At 44.8% G+C, this 23,629-nt stretch overlaps 2 protein-coding genes across 3 annotated transcripts in view; one reads left to right on the forward strand and one right to left on the reverse strand.

Moving 5' to 3' along the window:
• Positions 1–3,842, forward strand: part of LOC307022277 (major histocompatibility complex class I-related gene protein-like) — a 4,721-nt gene extending 879 nt beyond the window's left edge. Inside the window, exons 2-4 of the mRNA XM_079654986.1 lie at positions 1–234; positions 475–570; positions 2,928–3,842. The exon at positions 1–234 is cut by the window's left edge and continues 69 nt beyond it. Coding sequence (XP_079511112.1) covers positions 1–234; positions 475–570; positions 2,928–2,992 — 395 coding nt within the window. The 3' untranslated portion in view covers positions 2,993–3,842. The remainder of the gene's footprint in view (positions 235–474; positions 571–2,927) is intronic.
• The window catches only part of LOC307022902 (class I histocompatibility antigen, F10 alpha chain-like), a 455,191-nt gene that overhangs the window by 5,515 nt on the left and 426,047 nt on the right, over positions 1–23,629 (reverse strand). The gene's annotated exons all lie outside the window — the stretch shown is intronic.

Consider the following 23,629-nt stretch of genomic DNA (forward strand, 5'->3'; position numbering starts at 1 on the left):
ACCCGGACAGAGCCGCCATGTTCTGGACCAGAGACGGAGAGGAGCTTCACGACAACTTGGGCCACGGAGAGATCCTGCCCAACCACGACGGATCCTTCCAGATGAGCGTGGACCTGGACGTCTCCTCATTCCCCGCTAAACACTGGGACAGGTACCGATGTGTGTTCCAGCTCTCTGGGGTGAAGGAGGACCAGGTCATCGTACTGGGCTCAGCTGTGATCAGGACCAACAGAGGTAAGACTGCATCACTACGGCTCCACGGTTACTAACAGTCAACAGACCCTGACAACATGTCATAGTCTCTCTCCTGAAACATGGGTCTCAGGGGAGAGACACTAAGAAGGGTTCAACACAAACCCAGCATGACACCACGAGGAGGAAGGGGCCCTTCAGGAGCCTCAGACCTGATGCCCATCCTGAAGAAGCTTCCTTCCTCCGTTCAGATTGAGACTTCCTGTTGTTTCTGCTCCTCAGGGAATCCCCTCCTCTTCATCATCATCGGTGCTGCAGTGGCTGCTCTCGCTCTCCTCCTCGCTGTGATTGGATTCCTGGTGTACAGGAAGAGGAACGGTGAGGGACCAATCAGAAACCTTGTCTCATGAGTTCTCAGGGTTTTTAATGTCAGGCTTTGAGGTAGCAGATCAGACTCAGAGCTCAGTGTGATGTTGATATGAAAGCACTTGGTGTGTTCTCTACAGGGACAATCAGTGTGTCTAGTTCAGGGGTTTTCAAAGTGTGGGAAGGTGAGCCTCCCCTCAGAGAACATAAGAACAGCCGCGCCCCCCCTCCCAATTATTATTATTATTATTATTGTTGTTGTTGTTGTTGCTATAATGCAGGGGCATTATGATCCAGTGGAAAGCCCTTACCTGCTGGCCTAGTTCAATCAAAGCGGTTACTTCCTGTTGGCTGGGCAGTGTAGTTTTACACACCGTCTGATTTGACTTCCTCAGGACTTCAAACTGTTTTTTGGGGGCGGACCCCCACAAAGAAAAATAGATATTTACAAACGTTAGGTCATCATCTTAAGAGTTTGTTACGCTCATCGAGTCATCCGTGAGCAGAGCATCAAGTTGGCTATAACAGCTGAAAGCAGTGATTACCATGTTGTTCAGCAACACGCCTCACACACTGATTAAGATCTAAAGCTTTAGTGAGTTTTGATTCAATGCTGAGTGCAGCCACACTGACAGGCTCTGCTCTGTCACTGCAGACCTTACCTCGTTCCTTCAGTACTTGGGTCCGGATGCTTCTCGTTTTGCGCCGTGCCGTTCAAATGAAATCGCCGCCAATCACATTTCCACGCTGGAGGGGTTACAAGGCTCGCGTCTTGTGCTGCATTCACTTGCACTCGGACATTAGAGACTTTCTCTCATAAATGTCCGATGAGCCACAACTTTTATTTCAAAACAAAGCTGCCAGCTGGGGTGGCAGCTGGGGCAGTCTCCACCCCATGCCACCCCGGTAGATCCGCCCCTGCTTGACCGGTACTTGCTTTTTGATCAAAGTCAATGCGGAAAAGCCGCACTCACACAGGTAGGTGGAGGTGAAGGGAATGAGCACTCACACAGGTAGGCGGAGGTGAAGGGAATGAGCACTCACACAGGTAGGCGGAGGTGAAGAGAATGAGCACTCACACAGGTAGGTGAAGAGAATGAGCACTCACACAGGTAGGTGGAGGTGAAGGGAATCAGCACTCACACAGGTAGGTGGAGGTGAAGGGAATGAGCACTCACACAGGTAGGTGGAGGTGAAGGGAATGAGCACTCACACAGGTAGGTGGAGGTGAAGGGAATGAGCACTCACACAGGTAGGTGGAGGTGAAGGGAATGAGCACTCACACAGGTAGGAGGAGGTGAAGAGAATGAGCACTCACACAGGTAGGTGGAGGTGAAGAGAATGAGCAGGTGGAGGTGAAGAGAATGAGCAGGTGGAGGTGAAGAGAATGAGCACTCACACAGGTAGGTGGAGGTGAAGGGAATGAGCACTCACACAGGTAGGTGGAGGTGAAGAGAATGAGCACTCACACAGGTAGGTGGAGGTGAAGAGAATGAGCAGGTGGAGGTGAAGAGAATGAGCACTCACACAGGTAGGTGGAGGTGAAGAGAATGAGCACTCACACAGGTAGGTGGAGGTGAAGGGAGTGAGCACTCACACAGGTAGGTGGAGGTGAAGGGAATGAGCACTCACACAGGTAGGTGGAGGTGAAGGGAATGAGCACTCACACAGGTAGGTGGAGGTGAAGGGAATCAGCACTCACACAGGTAGGTGGAGGTGAAGGGAATGAGCACTCACACAGGTAGGAGGAGGTGAAGGGAATGAGCACTCACACAGGTAGGTGGAGGTGAAGGGAATGAGCACTCACACAGGTAGGTGGAGGTGAAGGGAATGAGCACTCACACAGGTAGGAGGAGGTGAAGGGAATGAGCACTCACACAGGTAGGTGGAGGTGAAGGGAATGAGCACTCACACAGGTAGGTGGAGGTGAAGGGAATGAGCACTCACACAGGTAGGTGGAGGTGAAGGGAATGAGCACTCACACAGGTAGGTGGAGGTGAAGGGAATGAGCACTCACACAGGTAGGTGGAGGTGAAGGGAATGAGCACTGTTACAGCCTTTTAGGCGAGGTGGGGGAACTCGGTCTCCACAGACAGACAAAAGTGAGCAAGTGACCTTTTCTGCCAGACGCTGTCTCCTCTCTCACTTTAGGTCACTTCACTAAAAATCGATCCATGTTGCCGCTCGCATAAAGTTAGCTGAAGTTTCTCGTTTGTTCTCACGCTGCCCCTCCCCTGAAGCTCTCTGGCTCCCCCCCCCCCCCCCCCCCTCCCCGAGGAGGCGCGCCTCACACTTTGAAAACTGCTGGTCTAGTTCCTTGTTGTGTACGGGGCGGTGGATTGAACACTTTTCTCTGCTTTTCCTTTCAGGCAAGAAGAACACTCCCTCTCCTGCCTCCAGCGCTGAGCTAACACCTCTGGAGGTGAAGCATTAGAGTTCAAACCCTTCTGCAGAGTGACCTCAGAAAGGCACGATGCTTTCAGGAACACAACACCAGAAACACCAATTAGAAACATTCACCTGTATTTCAGAAGCAGATCAAAGAACTGACTCAGGCATTGTTCAGATCTGAATCAGGTAAACATGTTCTGTGTCTTTAGGTTTCTGCATCAGGGGGCGCTGCCACCACATTCTGAACTGATCATTATTCATCATCTGATCAATAACTGATCAATAACTGATCATTATTCATCTATCATATTAATCATATTAGGGTTTGGAAATCAAGCAATAACTCATTGATTAGAAAACAGAAGAATCATTTTAACAAGTTATTTGGATAATTTGGGTTTCACATCAACAGGTGGCACACACACACACACACACACACACACACACACACACACACACACACATACACACACACACACACACACACACACACGCACACACACACACACACACACACACACGCACACACACACACACACACACACACACGCACGCACACACACACACACACACACACACACACACACACACACACACACACACACTCAGGTAGCAGTGAGTGATCTTGTTTCCCTTTCTGAGCTTCTCTAAATGAATCAGAAGTGTGTTTCTTTATTTCTAACATTTCTCTTGAATTGGTTTTAAAACTTAATAGTTTGTGATTTTGATAATGTTGCTATTATTTAGGGGCAGGGAGGTTTTGTGTCCATAGCCAGCGGACTGTGACCTTCTCTTTAGTTTGGGGTTGAGAGGTGAACGTGACATGAAGTGGCTCTGCATTGTTAACCCTTTCCTGTCCGTGTTTCTCTTTCCAATAAAAACCATCTCCCAAATGTCCGTCTTCTCGTCTTTCCATAAACACATGTATTGGTTTCTACTCGTCTCAGACACTAGAGGAAAGTGGATTTGATGTGAAACTAGAGATCCAATGGTTTACTGCTTTCTACAAAGAAACTAATGAACATGTTCTCTAATGGAGGAACATGTAACAAAGTAACTCTGAGTGATGTATTGATCTCTCTAATGTGTGTGTTATCAGTGTGTGTCGCTGCACTCAGCTGTTCTCAGAGCTCCTGCTTCAGAAACTTGTTGAGGTGAAACCTGCCCGGCAACTGATGACGTTACCATGACGACTGGGAATAATACAGTTCTGTGTTGTTAGGAACATTTAGTGAGGCTCAAACATTACCTTTGGGTTTCCATTGATCTGAAGTCATTTCCATCAGAGACACGTTCACTTACAAACTCAATCATACTATATTATTAAATATGGATTATTACTATTATTATTAAATATGTATTATTATTATTACTATTAAAATATTATTATCATTATTAAATATGTATATTTATTATTATATCAATGAAATTATTTTTTAAATATTAATTGTACATTATTATATATTTTATACATTATTATTCTATCAATTATTATTAAATAAGTATTATTATATTTATATACAGATGATATCTAATGATTAATCTGCAGGTTCAAACACGATCACCAGACCCTGAAGGCTTCTCCTCTCCAACACCTGAGAATCAAGCAGATCAAAGTTCACGTCTATTAAATATATTGCTCATAAATATGGTTTTATTTCTGAGATAACAGGAAACAGGAAATGAGGTTTGGCACATCCTGCGTCTCCGGGCTCACATTTCACCAGCAACCGGAAACATCCAAACCATGATGTCATCATCAGGCGACACAGCGACCAAACCCATCGCCATGTTGTCAACAGGTGTGTGAATCCACAAAATGGAGACTGGAGGTTTGAGAGAGTGATCTGTAGAGAGTGATCTGTGAAGAGTGATCTATAGAGAGTGATCTGTAGAGAGTGATCTATAGAGAGTGATCTGTAGAGAGTGATCTGTGAAGAGTGATCTAGAGTGATCTATAGAGAGTGATCTGTAGAGAGTGATCTTTGAAGAGGTATCTGTAGAGAGTGATCTGTGAAGAGTGATCTATAGAGAGTGATCCGTAGAGAGTGATCTATAGAGAGTGATCTGTAGAGAGTGATCTAGAGTGATTTATATAGAGTGATCTGTAGAGAGTGATCTGTGAAGAGTGATCTGTAGAGAGTGATCTATAGAGAGTGATCTGTAGAGAGTGATCTGTAGAGAGTGATCTGTGAAGAGTGATCTGTAGAGAGTGATCTGTAGAGAGTGATCTGTGAAGAGTGATATATAGAGAGTGATCTGTAGAGAGTGATCTATCGAGAGTCATCTGTGAAGAGTGATCTGTAAAGAGTGATCTGTAGAGAGTGATCTGTGAAGAGTGATCTGTAGAGAGTGATCTGTAGAGAGTGATCTGTGAAGAGTGATCTGTAGAGAGTGATCTGTAGAGAGTGATCTATAGAGAGTGATCTGTAGAGAGTGATCTGTAGAGTGATCTGTGAAGAGTGATATATAGAGAGTGATCTTTAGAGAGTGATCTGTAGAGAGTGATCTATAGAGAGTGATCTGTAGAGAGTGATCTGTAGAGTGATCTGTGAAGAGTGATCTATAGAGAGTGATCTGTAGAGAGTGATCTTTAGAGAGTGATCTGTAGAGAGTGATCTGTGGAGAGTGATCTGTAGAGAGTGATCTGTAGAGAGTGATCTTTAGAGAGTGATCTGTAGAGAGTGATCTGTGGAGAGTGATCTTTAGAGAGTGACCTGTGAAGAGTGTTTAGGATATGACTGAAGGATTAGAGGAGATACACTAAAATAAGATAAGAAGTACTTTATTAATCCCAAATCCGAATTTGAGAAATGTTAGCGTTGCAGCAGAATTGTAGACATGGCGTTGTACAATACAAATGAAAAGACTAGAAATAAACAATCCAAAATGTAAACATCTCAATAGAAATAAAATAGCATTTAAAAGATTAAAGAAAATATACATGTTGAAATACAAATGTACAGTAACAACATATAAAGCAGGATATGATATATACATGAGTATGAGAGGAATGGAATATTAAATATTAGATTGAATTTAAATGTAAAATGTACAGTGTGATTTATAGCTTATAAAGAAGCAGTGAAATCCTTTCAGAACAGAGTGTTCTTGTACGTTGTTAGAAAGTGGCCGTTTCTCAATTTCGAGGAAACTGGCTTCCAAGCCAATATTTCAAGGATGCTACGTCATCGAGTGCCGCCAAAGGACTGTTACAATCTCCAGCATACTTGGAATTCCACCGAGGCCACGTCCTTGATTTGGGGGAAATTTCGAGGCTGCATATGGGTAGACTTCGCGTACTTAAAATCCCCACAATGCTTTGCGCACAGAAAGCAAGTTCATAATTAGATAGACATCGTGAGGTATTTATTTTCGATACAGTTTATGTTGAAACCGTTAGAGAGAGTGGCACACTTGTTAGCCTGTTCCATTCTTCTTCGTTTTCCGAAGCCGTGGCTTGGAAGTATACTTGCTTCGTTTCTGAAGGAAGTGACTTGGAAGTAGGCTATGGGCTCAGAACAGTCTCATAATACACCCATTCACACAGAAGGATTCACACTTGTATTTCATGATCCACAAAAGGATTCACACTTGTGTTTTTCTATGCACACACAAATGTGATCCGTTTCATATACCTGTAAATAAAATCAAAATACAGAAAAAAGTTTTACATATGTATTTTTGATCCACACATATTTGTTTTCCGTTTAAATCCCCTGAACCTGCAAACACAAACCGCTTTCTGTGCACGGATCGCTGTGCATTCGTGTGTGGGTTTTTTGAGACTCCCCTGACGCTCACCCGATTCGTACTTGTAATTTTTTCTATCTATAGCCAATCAGATGTCTCCTCAATTCTAAGCCAATCACATGAGCGCGCCCCCACGAGGGTAGATTTCTTGCGTTCATGACGTAGCGCCTCATGTACGCATTTTGCTCAGTCCGGAGCTGACAGGTCCATGGAGCTAATCTCAGGGCACCTCCACTCTCAGTTTTCGAACAGGAAATGCACGCAAATACAAGCCTTTATAATATTAAGGTACAGCACCACTTTCCGAACCATTGATGAATGCTTGTGTGTACACAAATGGCAGGCAAAACCGTTTTAAATGTGTGTGCTTCCTGTATGGCGAATACAGCTGCTTTATTTATGTCTGTATGAAGTTGTTGTGAGTGTGGAGGGAGCAGCTACAGGTTAGCTTAGCCTAATCGATCAGTGCACTACGAAGCCAGTGCTAGACAGTGAACTGTCAACGGGGGGGGGGGAGAGCCCCGCCGGTCATTATCGGCCGATATTCACTCTAAATAGTTGGATCGGTGCTCTCTATAAAGGCCGATCAGGAGAGCTGGATCTGATCGATATGGACATAAACGCGAGTGAAGTGTAACCGGACACGAGAGAGCGATCAGATCAGCTGCTGGATCTGACGGAGACACGTGGCTCTGCATGACCACCTGATGCTCCGCCCTCTGTTTAGCGAGCTGACCGGACAGTGCAAAATGCGTATATGAAGCGTCATGAACGCAAGAAATCATACCCTCGTGGGGGCGCGCTCATGTGATTGGCTTAGACTGGAGGAGACATCTGATCGGCTATAGATGAGAGAAATTACAAGTGCGAATCGGGTGAGCGTCAGGGGAGTCTCAAAAAACCCAATGCACAGCGATCCGTGCACAGGAAGCGGTTTGTGTTTGCAGGTTCAGAGGTTTTCAACGGAAAAACAAATATGTGTGGATCAAAAATACACATTTAAAACTTTTTCCTGTGTTTGGATTTTATTTACATGTATATGAAACGGAACACATTTGTGTGTGCATTGAAAAATACGAGTGTGGATCCTTCTGTGTGCATGTGTGTATTATGAGACTGTTCTGAGCCCATAGTATGTAGGCGACTACCAAGCCAGTATCCTCGCGATTGAGAAACGGCCAGTGTGTTTCTTAATGTGACTCAGAGGCAGCTCTCTCTCAGCACCCTGACTGAGGAACCTGTCGCTCCTCACCTGGTTATAAACTGATGGTGTTTGTTTTGGGTCATTGCATGTTTCTCTGTGCCGAGCAGTTTCTGCCTAACCCGTTCTCCAGCAGCTGGAAAGTCCCTGCTCTCCTTCCCTTTCTGTCTCGTGACTCAGCCGGGCTGTTCTGCTCCAGATATCTCATGTTGTATTTACTGTCTCTGAAATACAGCAACACGTGCAGACAGACTCATTCCAGGAGGTCCACGAGGCTTTGAGGTTAGCTTCCCAGTGGTTCTCAAACTTTTTCTGTCATTCCCCACTTTGAACAGGGGGGCCTTTTCAAGCCGCACCTGTTCCTCATCGCTCCAATCAAATGGTAGGCCAAGCTTAAAATTGTAAAATGTATGGTTCTATAACAGGGGTCTCCAACCTTTTTTAGGATGAGAGCTACTTTCAAAAAATAAAACAAGTCGTGAGCTACTTTTACTCCTCTTTTTTTTGTTTTTGTTGCACTGTATATATTTAGCACATTTGAACATTATGATATGCTTACCTTTAACCTTTGTGTGCTGTTTGGGTCTGTGGGACCCGTTTTCAGTGTTTATTAAAATAAAATGTATGTCATTTAATTATTTTAACCTGCTTTATTTAGGGTTGGACCTCACCTCCTCTAGGGGGGTCCGGGGGCATGCACCCCCGGGAAGATTTTTTTTTTTTAATGTTGAAGTGAAATGCCTCAATCTGGTGCACTTTGAGCAAAAAATGAATTTATGGATACAGCTCTCAACACACTGAAAGAGAGCTGTATACTTTTCAATAATCCAAACATCTTTAGAATATGATCACAACCAATAACAAATCATTTAAACTGGTTTATTCTTATCTTATTTTACCTAGTTAGCATTCTTTCTTTTTACTTAGGCATATTTTACTAATCACTCCCCTTTTAAACTTTTTTATTTTTTTTACTGTCCTATAGTACACATTGGAATGATTTCTTACTTTATTTTTTACACCTAGGCTATATTAAATAGATAAATGTGTGCTCTCTCTCTCTCTCTGTCTCGCTCACTCACAAAGGCTGTGTGCTCCTCCGTGGCGATGACGGCTTGCGTTAAAAAATTATAATAAACATAGGCCTATTTGTAAAGTGGGGGGACACAAACGGGATTTCGAAAAGTGTCACGGTTAAACTCTTTGTGAAGTGGTGAGGTGCCGCTCCACATTGCTTTTCTTCCCGACTGGAACGCTGTAAATGATTTTGGTTTCAGTTGTGTGTGTGTGAGCAGGCTCGGATTGGCCATCGGGAGATTCGTGACTTTTACCGGTGGGCCGCTGCCTTTGGTGGGCCGCTGGCTCTGACATAGGTGGGCCGTGGACTTTCACAGCGCCGCTGCGCCGGTACCGCACCTGCCGCCGCAAACACCCGCCGTTGCGAGTCTCCGGCTGTAACAGTCCACTAACGCCCGCGAGGACCCAGGTTCGATTCCGGCCTGAGGTCCCAAAAATGTATACAATTTAAAAAAATTGGTCCATTCGCGACCCACCTATCACATCTCTGTTACGGTAAGAATGGGGCGCGCCCCACCAGTGGGGCGCGCCCCATTCTTTGAGAAACGCTGCTGTAACCTGAGACTCTGAGGCAGCAGGAACACAAACACTCCTTTGCTCTGCAGCGTCGCTTCCTCCCCTCCCCTCCTTTACTTTGCAGCGTCACTTCCTCACCTCGACTCCTTTGCTTTGCAGCGTCCCTTCCTCACCTCGTCTCCTTTGCTTTGCAGCGTCGCTTCCTCACCTCGACTCCTTTGCTTTGCAGCCTCGCTTCCTCACCTCGTCTCCTTTGCTCTGCAGCGTCGCTTCCTCACCTTGTCTCCTTTGCAGCGTTGTTTCCTCACCTCGACTCCTTTGCTTTGCAGCATCGCTTCCTCACCTCGTCTCCTTTGCTTTGCAGCCTCGCTTCCTCACCTCGTCTCCTTTGCTTTGCAGCCTCGCTTCCTCACCTCGTCTCCTTTGTTTTGCAGCCTCGCTTCCTCGCCTCGACTCCTTTTCTATGCAGCCCCGCTTCCTCACCTCGTCTCCTTTGCTTTGCAACCTCGCCTCCTCACCTCGTCTCCTTTACTTTGCAGCGTCGCTTCCTCACCTCGTCTCCTTTGCCCTGCAGCGTCGCTTCCTCACCTCGTCTCCTTTGCTCTGCAGTGTTGCTTCCTCACCTCATCTCCTTTGCTCTGCAGCGTCGCTTCCCCACCTCGTCTCCTTTGCTTTGCAGTGTCGCTTCCTCACCTCGTCTCCTTTGCTTTGCAGCGTCGCTTCCTCACCTCGTCTCCTTTGCTCTGCAGCCTCGCTTCCTCACCTCGTCTCCTTTGCTTTGCAGCATCGCTTCCTCACCTCGACTCCTTTGCTTTGCAGCCTCTCTTCCTCACCTCGTCTCCTTTGCTCTGCAGCGTCGCTTCCTCACCTCGTCTCCTTTTCTTTGCAGCGTCGCTTCCTCACCTTGTCTCCTTCGCAGCGTTGTTTCCTCACCTCGACTCCTTTGTTTTGCAGCGTCGCTTCCTCACCTCGTCTCCTTTGCTTTGCAGCCTCGCTTCCTCACCTCGTCTCCTTTGCTTTGCAGCGTCGGTTCCTCACCTCGTCTCCTTTGCTCTGCAGCGTCGCTTCCTCACCTCGTCTCCTTTGCTCTGCAGCCTCGCTTCCTCAACTCATCTCCTTTGCTTTGCAGCGTCGCTTCCTCACCTTGACTCCTTTGCTTTGCAGCCTCGCTTCCTCACCTCTTCTCCTTTGCTCTGCAGCGTCGCTTCCTCACCTCGACTCCTTTGCTTTGCAGCGTCGCTTCCTCACCTCGTTTCCTTTTCTTTGCAGCGTCGCTTCCTCACCTTGTCTCCTTTGCTTTGCAGCGTCATTCCCTCACCTCGACTCCTTTGCTTTGCAGCGTCGTTTCCTCGCCTCGTCTCATTTAGTTTAACAATGAGTTCAAACAGACAGGAAACATGCTGTAACAACTGTTAGAAAAGGATTAAAAAAGCCATTAATCATGAGCACAGATACATTATCAAGCTCCACTTTTGTGGAATCAGCTTCCAGTTTGTGTTCGGACGGCAGACACCCTATCCGTTTTTAAGAGTGCGCTTAAGACCTTCCTTTTTGATAAAGCTTATAGTTAGGGCTGATTAGATTCAGCACCTAGTTTTGCTGATATAGGCTTAGTTTGTCGGGGGACATCTTACTTCTTCCTTCTCTCTGTCTATACCTGTGTCCTCTCATGTTCCCATTAACCCAGCTTCCCCAAAGGTCTTTCTTTTTGGTGTCTATATACGCCGGGATCCGGAGTCATGGATGATCCTGCGGTCCTGTGTCCTGGATCTTGAGTCGTGGCTGTGGTCCTGGATCATAAGTCCTGGATGGATATCCTCATGGATTCATCTTCTTATTATACACACATGCATTTCCAAACATTTGGTCTACCTATGTTGTAAATGTATTATCTTTTAAATTTACACACGGCATCTATTGCACGTCTGTCCGTCCTGGGAGAGGGATCCCTCCTCTGTTGCTCTCCCTGAGGTTTCTCCCATGTTCCCCTTTAAACTGTGGGGTTTTCTCTGGAAGTTTTTCCTTGTACGATGTGAGGGTCTAAGGACAGAGGGTCTAAGGACAGAGGGTGTAAGGACAGAGGGTCTGAGGACAGAGGGTCTAAGGACAGAGGGTGTCGTATTGTCATACTGATATTCTGTACAAACTGTGAAGTCCACTGAGACAAATGTAACATTTGTGATATTGGGCTATATAAATAAACATTGATTGATTGATTGATGTATATAATATATATATATAGATATGACCATCTTCACTTACAACCCTTAGTAAATTCTTCTACTCAGTGTTTTACCTTGTATTATGTTGGTTATATTAATACTGCATTACTTCTACTCCACTACATTTCAGCGCTTCTACTTTTACTCAAGTACAAGATCTTAGCACTTCTACTTTTAAGTACATGACCTGAGTACTTCTACTTTTAAGTATGGTCTGAGTACTTCTACTTTTACTAAGTACGTGGTCTGAGTACTTCTCTCCTCTCTGTCTGTTGCTGCTTCCCTCCAGGATCAATAAAGCTCTTATCTTGATTGAACTGTGGTTGTATAGAACTTGAAGGTAGATGTATTGATCAGGTATTTGTATTGATCAGGTATTTGTATTGATCAGGTATTTATTGATCAGGTAGATGTATTGATCAGGTATTTGTATTGATCAGGTATTTGTATTGATCAGGTAGATGTATTGATCAGGTATTTGTATTGATCAGGTATTTGTATTGATCAGGTAGATGTATTGATCAGATATTTGTATTGATCAGGTATTTGTATTGATCAGGTATTGATCAGGTATTTGTATTGATCAGGTATTTGTATTGGCCAGGTAGATGTATTGATCAGGTAGATGTATTGATCAGGTATTTGTATTGATCAGGTATTTGTATTGATCAGGTATTTGCATTGATGCTGTATTTGTATTGATCAGGTATTTGTATTGATCAGGTGTTTGTAGTGATCAGGTATTTGTATTGATCAGGTATTTGTATTGATCAGGTATTTGTATTGATCAGGTATTTGTATTGATCAGGTAGATGTTGATGCTGTTCTCTCTTCAGGTGAACCCCCGCTGTCTCTCTGGGACTCCCCTCATTTCCCCTGAGTGACAGTGCACTATTTATTTCCTGCTGCGCAGTTCACAGTCTGAGTCTGAGCAAATGCTCCCCTGCTGGTTGAGTTCGGAACTGTTCCCAGCAGTCACGTGATTTCCTGTAAACAGTCCGACCAGCAGGAGGGGAAATCCATCCATGGGTGAAACCACTGCTCCTGAGCGCCATCTAGTGGGAACAACTGGAACTTAAACAACAAAGACATGCAGATCTTTATGGCCCTTTCTCATTTCTCCAACTCCTCTCCTCGACTCCTATCCTCGAGACTTAGTCCCGCCCACAGGAGAAGCGAGCCGAGGAGCCGAGGAGGGGAGCCGAGGAGAGAGGAGGGGAAGCAGCAGGCGGTTAGAGAAATGAGAACTCCTCTCCTCTGAGCGGTCATTTTAAAAAGACATCCATTAATGATGACAGGAGGCACAGCAGCCCTCTGTCTGATGGACAGATGTGTTCATGACCACTTATATATTTACTTTGATTCATTCACAGTGCGGTATAATGAGACAATAACAAGCTACAGATGCGGACACACACACACATATATATGTGTATATATTTATATAGATATACAGTTTCAGAATCAAACAGAGCACTCTCATAATAACGTAACACTATCAGAGACTGGATATATCGCCCCCCCCCCCACCCCCCCCAATTACGGGCCAAAAGTTTTATTTACAAGTATTCAAAGTAAGCAGAGGACACCAAACCAACTGAGACCTGTCTGTCCGCTGCATCTACGCACTTTACAACACACACACACCTACAGCTAACAGCCTAACAGCCGTTGTGTATTTTATTATGTGAAGCACTATGAATGGTTTTAGAAAAATATGGACTCTTTGTTTGTAGATATCTACTAAACTAAAGCAAATAAAGAGAGTAGGCCTGTTATACTGAGTGATATAATACACACCGCTCTGCTTTCTGCACGGACCTCTCAGCTGTTCTCACTGTAAACATCGCGTCACGATGAAAGCAGTTCATAAAATAATATCCAGGGGATGCATGCAGAGCTGTGATTGGCTGAGAGAGGTCCGGCCGTGCGTCACGCCTCTTTGAAACATCTCTGTTCCCGGAAATGCATCCACGAAGGAGCCGTGGAGGAACCATCAGTGTATCCTCGGTTATAGCTCCTCCAGAGAGCCTCCTCTCTCCTCTCTCCTCTCTCCTCGGTTAGAGCTCCTCCAGAGAGCCTCCTCGACGCTCGATCCTCGGTCCTCGAAGTGCATTTAGAGAAATGAGATGTCATTCAACATGGCGCGCTGAAATTCATTTCAGAGTCACTACCGGAGGACCGAGGAGTCGAGGAGGGGGATTTGATGAAATGAGAAAGGGCTCTGGTCTCCCAGCTGTGTGCGTCACTCTTTAGTGTCCCCTGGTCTCCCAGCTGTGTGCGTCACTCTGTAGTGTCCCCTGGTCTCCCAACTGTGTGCGTCACTCTTTAGTGCAGGGCTCTCGACTAACTTTTTTCACCATCCTCCCGGAACCGTCCCGAAATACAATCTAAGCCGTCCCGAAATTAATGTGGACCGTCCCGAATTTAAAATATTAGTTTTTCTACTACTTATCATTAGTTAAAATCATTCAAAGTGACCTTTAACATAAATAAAACATCATACAAATCATTAGATGATAATTCATCAACCTTTTTATTTGAGTCAATCAGTCAATCACATGACAAAGGCCAAATATATTTAAACAAACACACAAACGAGAAAATTACTAATATTGAATCAAATCAAGTCCCATCCAGTTAACAAAAAAAATCCAACACTGTCCTGAAGACAGAACCCAGAGTAACCACTAACCAGGAGGACAGTCTGTAACACAGTCAGGAGACCTTTACAAACTGCCCCGCCCCCTCGCACACAGACGGGAGAGAGAGATCTCGTCTGGATTGGAAAGCTCGAAAATACATCATAGACGCATGTTGTAGTCTTATTGCATATTAGAAACGGAGTTGGATAAACTAAAACTGCGATATAATGTTTATGTAGCAATACTACATATGACATATATTTTTTAAATGTCTCCAGTACCGATAAAAAGTCAGATAACGTCGGAGCTTAACGTTACCACTGTCTTTAATAATTCCGGCCCGGGCGGAGCCCGTTTAATACCGGGGCTCGGTACCCATCCATACATGGGGAGAGGCGCAGCATATTGCTAAGGACTAAATACGATGGAGGGTTCTCATCTCAGCCTTATTACCCATAGGGGAGGAAGTGGAGTAAGTAAATAAAGAGGCCGGCGCTCCAGGGTCTGGTTCTGCTGTGCGTTTTTGTGATGTAAAGGTAAAACATTTCAGAATTCCTCCACGGGATACCATTGTCATTTTACATCACTCAACCCGCGAAATACACACACTCAGTACATAGCCTACTGTAGATAGACCCGCGAATTTGCGGGCCAGGAATTCGCGGGCACAGCCAGCTGTGCGGCTGGCTGACAGCACATGGACACAGTTTACGTATGTGTGTGTGTGTGTGTGTGTGTGTGTGTGTGTGTGTGTGTGTGTGTGTGTGTGTGTGTGTGTGTGTGTGTGTGTGTGTGTGTGTGTGTGTGTGTGTGTGTGTGTGTGTGTGTGTGTGTGTGTGTGTGTGTGTGTGTGTGTGTGTGTGTGTGTGTGTGTGTGTGTGTGTGTGTGTGTGTGTGTGTGTGTGTGTGTGTGTGTTTCTAAATGTTTTGTGTGTTTATGTTGACAAGGAGGTTTAATAATTGTGTGCTACACACAACGTGCAGTCGATTTCATTTTCATCGCCGTTTGTAGTAGAGTTAGCAGGGTATTTTTATTTTAACTCTCGTCCCAAATTCGTCCCAAAATTATTTTTTATCCTCCCTGACACTATTTTTTTCGGCCCCGGGACGACGGGAGGTCCTTAAACTCGAGCCCTGCTTTAGTGTCCCCTGGTCTCCCAACTGTGTGCGTCACTCTTTAGTGTCCCCTGGTCTCCCAACTGTGTGCGTCACTCTTTAGTGTCCCCTGGTCTCCCAACTGTGTGCTTCACTCTGTAGTGTCCCCCTGGTCTCCCAACTGTGTGCGTCACTCTTTAGTGTCCCCTGGTCTCCCAACTGTGTGCGTCACTCTTTAGTGTCCCCCTGGTCTCCCAACTGTGTGCGTCACTCTTTAGTGTCCCCTGGTCTCCCAACTGTGTGCGTCACTCTGTAGTGTCCCCCTGGTCTCCCAACTGTGTGCGTCACTCTTTAGTGTCCCCTGGTCTCCCAACTGTGTGCGTCACTCTTTAGTGTCCCCTGGTCTCCCAGCTGTGTGCGTCACTCTGTAGTGTCCCCCTGGTCTCCCAACTGTGTGCGTCACTCTTTAGTGTCCCCTGGTCTCCCAGCTGTGTGCGTCACTCTTTAGTGTCCCCTGGTCTCCCAGCTGTGTGCGTCAATCTTTAGTGTCCCCTGGTCTCCCAGCTGAGTGCGTCACTCTGTAGTGTCCCCTGGTCTCCCAACTGTGTGCGTCACTCTTTAGTGTCCCCTGGTCTCCCAGCTGTGTTCGTCACTCTTTAGTGTCCCCTGGTCTCCCAGCTGTGTGCGTCACTCTTTAGAGTCCCCTGGTCTCCCAGCTGTGTGCGTCACTCTTTAGTGTCCCCTGGTCTCCAGTTGTGTGCGTCACTCTTTAGTGTCCCCTGGTCTCCAGTTGTGTGCGTCACTCTTTAGTGTCCCCTGGTCTCCCAGCTGTGTGTGTCACTCTTTAGTGTTCCCTGGTCTCCCAGCTGTGTGCGTCACTCTGTAGTGTCCCCTGGTCTCCCAGCTGTGTGTGTCACTCTTTAGTGTCCCCTGGTCTCCCAGCTGTGTGCGTCACTCTTTAGTGCCCCCTGGTCTCCCAGCTGTGTGCATCACTCTTTAGTGTCCCCTGCTCTTCCAACTGTGTGCGTCACTCTTTAGTATCCCCTGGTCTCCCAGCTGTGTGCGTCACTCTTTAGTGCCCCCTGGTCTCCCAGCTGTGTGCGTCACTCTTTAGTGTCCCCTGGTCTCCCAACTGTGTGCGTCACTCTTTAGTGTCCCCTGGTCTCCCAACTGTGTGCGTCACTCTGTAGTGTCCCCTGGTCTCAGATTTAGAGATCAGAATTAGCGAGGACATTTACTGGAATTTCCCCTGGAATTAATGATAATATATGCTGTAATTATTGTTAAAAATTGTAGCTTTGTCTCATTCTTGCTTTAAAAAAAATCATTGTCTTCAAAGCCATCGAGGGGGGAAATCAAATCTTGTTTTTACACACAATGGCTATAATAATATTGAAGGCGTTGACTTCCCAGCTGCTCTCGATGTCTGACATTGAGGAGAAGGAGCTGTTTACACTGAGGTCGTTCTTCTTCTACTGCACGTCTATCTCTACCTGCAGCTCTGTCATTTCTGCGTGTGCTCATCTGTATCTCTTCTGGTTCCTACACACACCCCGAGTGTAATCTCACTGTGAAGCAGCTTCATTTAAATCAGGCTCTACTGGGGGTCAACACCCTCCCTGCTCTACACGAGGGCCTGCACACACACTGATATAATACACACACACACACACACACACACACACACACACACACACACACACACACACACACACACACACACACACACACACACACACACACACACACACACAGTATTTCAAATTCTGTGTGTGTGGGGGTTTTGTTTGAGTTTAATGCACCACAGCACACTTCAAGATGCTGCGTTCAGGGACACTGGGAAATCAAAGCTGGACCCGAGGTCAGGGTACTTCCTGCCGACAGTGTGACGAGCATAAAGTGGATTTGGGGATTCAAATATTTAAAAATGGGAGTTTTACTGATGATGTAATGCTTTTTAAAGTAGAGACACTACATACTGATATACACCTGAACATCAGCAGGAGAGGACTCTTTAAAGTAGAGACACTACATACTGATATACACCTGAACATCAGCAGGAGAGGACTCTTTAAAGTAGAGACACTACACACTGATATACACCTGAACATCAGCAGGAGAGGACTCTTTAAAGTAGAAACACTACATACTGATATACACCTGAACATCAGCAGGAGAGGACTCTTTAAAGTAGAGACACTACATACTGATATACACCTGAACATCAGCAGGAGAGGACTCTTTAAAGTAGAGACACTACATACTGAACATCAGCAGGAGAGGACTCTTTAAAGTAGAGACACTACATACTGATATACACCCGAACATCAGCAGGAGAGGACTCTTTAAAGTAGAGACACTACATACTGATATACACCTGAACATCAGCAGGAGAGGACTCTTTAAAGTAGAGACACTACATACTGATATACACCTGAACATCAGCAGGAGAGGACTCTTTAAAGTAGAGACACTACATACTGATATACACATGAACATCAGCAGGAGAGGACTCTTTAAAGTAGAAACACTACATACTGATATACACCTGAACATCAGGAGGAGAGGACTCTTTAAAGTGGAGACACTACATACTGATATACACCTGAACATCAGCAGGAGAGGACTCTTTAAAGTAGAGACACTACATACTGATATACACCTGAACATCAGGAGGAGAGGACTCTTTAAAGTAGAGACACTACATACTGAACATCAGCAGGAGAGGACTCTTTAAAGTAGAGACACTACATACTGAACATCAGCAGGAGAGGACTCTTTAAAGTAGTGATGCTACATACTGATATACACCCGAACATCAGCAGGAGAGGACTCTTTAAAGTAGAGACACTACATACTGAACATCAGCAGGAGAGGACTCTTTAAAGTGGAGACACTACATACTGATATACACCTGAACATCAGCAGGAGAGGACTCTTTAAAGTAGAGACACTACATACTGAACATCAGCAGGAGAGGACTCTTTAAAGTGGAGACACTACATACTGATATACACCTGAACATCAGCAGGAGAGGACTCTTTAAAGTAGAAACACTACATACTGATATACACCTGAACATCAGCAGGAGAGGACTCTTTAAAGTAGAGACACTACATACTGATATACACCTGAACATCAGGAGGAGAGGACTCTTTAAAGTAGAGACACTACATACTGATATACACCTGAACATCAGGAGGAGAGGACTCTTTAAAGTAGAGGCACTACATACTAATATACACCTGAACATCAGCAGGAGAGGACTCTTTAAAGTGGAGACACTACATACTGATATACACCTGAACATCAGCAGGAGAGGACTCTTTAAAGTAGAGACACTACATACTGATATACACCTGAACATCAGGAGGAGAGGACTCTTTAAAGTGGAGACACTACATACTGATATACACCTGAACATCAGGAGGAGAGGACTCTTTAAAGTAGAGGCACTACATACTAATATACACCTGAACATCAGCAGGAGAGGACTCTTTAAAGTGGAGACACTACATACTGATATACACCTGAACATCAGCAGGAGAGGACTCTTTAAAGTAGAGACAGTACATACTGATATACACCTGAACATCAGGAGGAGAGGACTCTTTAAAGTGGAGACACTACATACTGATATACACCTGAACATCAGCAGGAGAGGACTCTTTAAAGTAGAGACACTACATACTGAACATCAGCAGGAGAGACCTCTTTAAAGTAGTGACACTACATACTGATATACACCCGAACATCAGCAGGAGAGGACTCTTTAAAGTAGAGACACTACATACTGAACATCAGCAGGAGAGGACTCTTTAAAGTAGAGACACTACATACTGAACATCAGCAGGAGAGGACTCTTTAAAGTAGAGACACTACATACTGATATACACCTGAACATCAGCAGGAGAGGACTCTTTAAAGTAGAGACACTACATACTGAACATCAGCAGGAGAGGACTCTTTAAAGTGGAGACACTACATACTGATATACACCTGAACATCAGCAGGAGAGGACTCTTTAAAGTGGAGACACTACATACTGATATACACCTGAACATCAGCAGGAGAGGACTCTTTAAAGTAGAGACACTACATACTGATATACACCCGAACATCAGCAGGAGAGGACTCTTTAAAGTAGAGACACTACATACTGAACATCAGCAGGAGAGGACTCTTTAAAGTAGAGACACTACATACTGATATACACCTGAACATCAGCAGGAGAGGACTCTTTAAAGTGGAGACACTACATACTGAACATCAGCAGGAGAGGACTCTTTAAAGTGGAGACACTACATACTGATATACACCTGAACATCAGCAGGAGAGGACTCTTTAAAGTGGAGACACTACATACTGATATACACCTGAACATCAGCAGGAGAGGACTCTTTAAAGTAGAGACACTACATACTGATAAACACCTGAACATCAGCATAGGGACTCTTTAAGTGATGTATATGAATGTGCAGTAATGAGTAAATGCACCTGGTTTTTAACTGAGCAGTTCTGCAGGTGGAGTTTCTTGGAGAAGCAGCAGAAGAATGTTCTGGATCTCCGTCAGCTGGCAGCAGAATTTGGGGATGTTTTTCTGTCTGGACGCCCCCCCCCCCCCCCCCCCCCCCCCCCCCCCCAACATCTGAACCTCACGATAACGCTTCATTAACATACGCTCATTTTATCCTGTAGCAGCGTCTGCTTAAACAAAAGGGCAGTTGATTATTTTTCCTTGATCAGTGTTGCATTCAAGGCGTCTGATTGAGAGTTTTTTCAGGGTGGGAGGAGGTGAAATCCCTGATGGAGGGTTTATTGTACAGACTGGATTCGGCCTGTCCATCCCATAATAACCTCCCCCCGACAGGAGACGGACTCACAAAGCGCTGAATGTGACAGCAGCGTCTCTAGAGGACGATCACAAAAGCTTCTGCAGCTTTGTGCAGAAAATCTGACAGTTCTGACACTCAGAGCCACACAGGAATACACTCATTTAAATAGGAAGGGGGCTTTTTATGCTTTGTTTGTGACGGAGGTTTAGCTGGACAGACGTGCAGGAAAAAGAAGAAGCAGGTTTTCCAAAATAACCCACAAGTAGAACTTCTCCAGAGAAGAGAGTATCTCCATGGTCCAATGGATTTTGATTATTGCAGAAATTAATGTTAAGGTTTATGATACTTACACGTTTAGTTCAGCAGGATAATCTCCTCTAAGGAGGTTAATGTTGGGCTATAAAGGAACTACAGCACGGTCACATGACTTCACGTCACCACCGCTAAGCTAAAGGTGGCTAATGTTGGGCTATAAAGGAACTACAGCACGGTCACTTGACTTCACGTCACAACCGCTAAGCTAAAGGAGGCTAATGTTGGGCTATAAAGGAACTACAGCACGGTCACATGACTTCACGTCACCACCACTAAGCTAAAGGTGGCTAATGTTGGGCTATAAAGGAACTACAGCACGGTCACATGACTTCACGTCACCACCGCTAAGCTAAAGGAGGCTAATGTTGGGCTATAAAGGAACTACAGCACGGTCACATGACTTCACGTCACCACCGCTAAGCTAAAGGAGGCTAATGTTGGGCTATAAAGGAACTACAGCACGGTCACATGACTTCACGTCACCACTGCTAAGCTAAAGGAGGCTAATGTTGGGCTATAAAGGAACTACAGCACGGTCACATGACTTCACGTCACCACCGCTAAGCTAAAGGTGGCTAATGTTGGGCTATAAAGGAACTACAGCACGGTCACATGACTTCACGTCACCACTGCTAAGCTAAAGGAGGCTAATGTTGGGCTATAAAGGAACTACAGCACGGTCACATGACTTCACGTCACCACCTCTAAGCTAAAGGAGGCTAATGTTGGGCTATAAAGGAACTACAGCACGGTCACATGACTTCACGTCACCACCGCTAAGCTAAAGGAGGCTAATGTTGGGCTATAAAGGAACTACAGCACGGTCACATGGCTTCACGTCACCACCGCTAAGCTAAAGGAGGCTAATGTTGGGCTATAAAGGAGCTACAGCACGGCCACATGACTTCACGTCACCACCGCTAAGCTAAAGGAGGCTAATTTTGGGCTACATTATCAAATATCTTCTTCTTAGACTTAATGAAATACACTTTATTGATCCCAAATTGGGAATTTTTGTTCAGAGCATGTAAAGAAAGACATTACACATGAATTAAAATGACAAAGAAACCAACTAAAAATATATATATTAACAAGAGAGAGATAGAAGTCTTTCGAAAATATTTCTGCCTTCGACACAGTTTTTTAGCTGTCAGCCTCTTATCTGTGTTATTAGCTATAGTTATATAGTGTGTGTGTGTGTGTGTGTGTGTGTGTGTGTGTGTGTGTGTGTGTGTGTGTGACCTCCAGGTCAGCACTGATTGGCTGAATGAGAGGCTCTGATTGGGCCTGTTGCTAACGAGCCGCTCATTTAAAGGCCTGTTTGGTCCGGGGTGTATTCAGAGTGAAGGGCAACCTGTGTGAGATCTTTAAATGTCTCACACACACACACACACACACACACACACACACACACACACACACTGATTGACTGTGTTGCATTGTGTGCTTCTGTCTTTGATTAATAGGGATTAGCATGAAGCAGCGCGGCGTTGGAGGATTACACGAGTGTTGCTGCTCTCTAATTTGATTTTTAAAGACTCGTACCTTTGTTGTTATTGTTGTGTTTGTTGTGTGTGTGCGGTGAGGAGGTGCTGCGAGCTGCAGATACGCTCAGAGAGAATACAGTCTGAGACAAAGCCGATTAGCAGCTGAAACACGGCCAACAATCATTTTCTTTTCAAACACAGAATCTGCATTTGCGTTCCTCCTGCCAGGAAACAACATGTCTGCATCTCCTTTAAAACATCAAGCCAAATGTGTGAAGTTAAAGGATTGTATTTACTACAGTGAGCCGCAGCTGTAACATGTGTTTAATGTTAAAATCATGTTTAAAGTGTTTAGTTTTAGTTATTGAATTTACTGTTCTGTGTTCATCTACTGCCCTCTGCTGGAGGAGGATGCATCAAGCAGGAACAGAATGGAAACTGGGGTTTGTGACTGCTCTATCTTACACTGAACAAAAATATAAACGCAACACTTTTGTTTTTGCTCCCATTTTTCATGAGATGAACTCAAAGATCTACAACATTTTCTACATACACAAAATAACCATTTCTCTCAAATATTGTTCACAAATCTAAACAAATCTGTGATAGTGAGCACTTCTCTTTTGCCGAGATAATCCATCCCACCTCACAGGTGTGGCATATCAAGATGCTGATTAGACAGCATGATTGATGAGGGTTAGGGTTAGGGTAATGTTGTGAATCGAGTGGCCCATGGTGGTGGTGGGGTTATGTTATGGGCAGGCGTATGTTATGGGCGATGAACACAGGCCACTCGATTCACAACATTACCCTAACCCTAACCCTAACCCTAACCCTAATCCTAACGCTCACACCAGATACTGACTGGTTTTCGGACCCCCCCAGACCCCCCCCAATAAAGCAAAAATGCATGTTTCAGAGTGGCCTTTTATTGTGGCCAGCCTAAGGCACACCTGTGCAATAATCATGCTGTCTAATCAGCATCTTGATATGCCACACCTGTGAGGTGGGATGGATTATCTCAGCAAAGGAGAAGTGCTCACTATCACACATTTTTTCAGATTTGTGAACAATATTTGAGAGAAATGGTTATTTTGTGTTTATAGAAAATGTTTTAGATCTTTGAGTTCATCTCATGAAAAATGGGAGCAAAAACAAAAGTGTTGCGTTTATATTTTTGTTCAGTGTAGATTAAAATACAATAAATATAGAATATAAATATTTGTATAAACATAAGAAGCAAAGTAAGATTGTGCAGTAAAACAAATACATACATATATTTATAATTAAATAAAAAGTAATAAAAACGTTTTTATTTGTTATTATTTCACAAAGCTGCCTTCAACAACGTCTGTTACATTTAAACCATTGACTAAACCTTTCCAAACACACTTCTGATTGAGCCCTCAGTGGTTCAAAGTGAACCTGCAGGTGAGCTGCGTCCTCCCTCCATTAACACAGATAACAAAATGATTAAAAACAATCCTGAGAATAAGGTCAAAATTCTGAATTTTTTGGGAAAAAAACTCCAAAA

Source organism: Notothenia rossii, assembly GCF_949606895.1.
Source record: "Notothenia rossii genome assembly, chromosome: 10".
Classification (NCBI taxonomy): domain Eukaryota; kingdom Metazoa; phylum Chordata; class Actinopteri; order Perciformes; family Nototheniidae; genus Notothenia; species Notothenia rossii.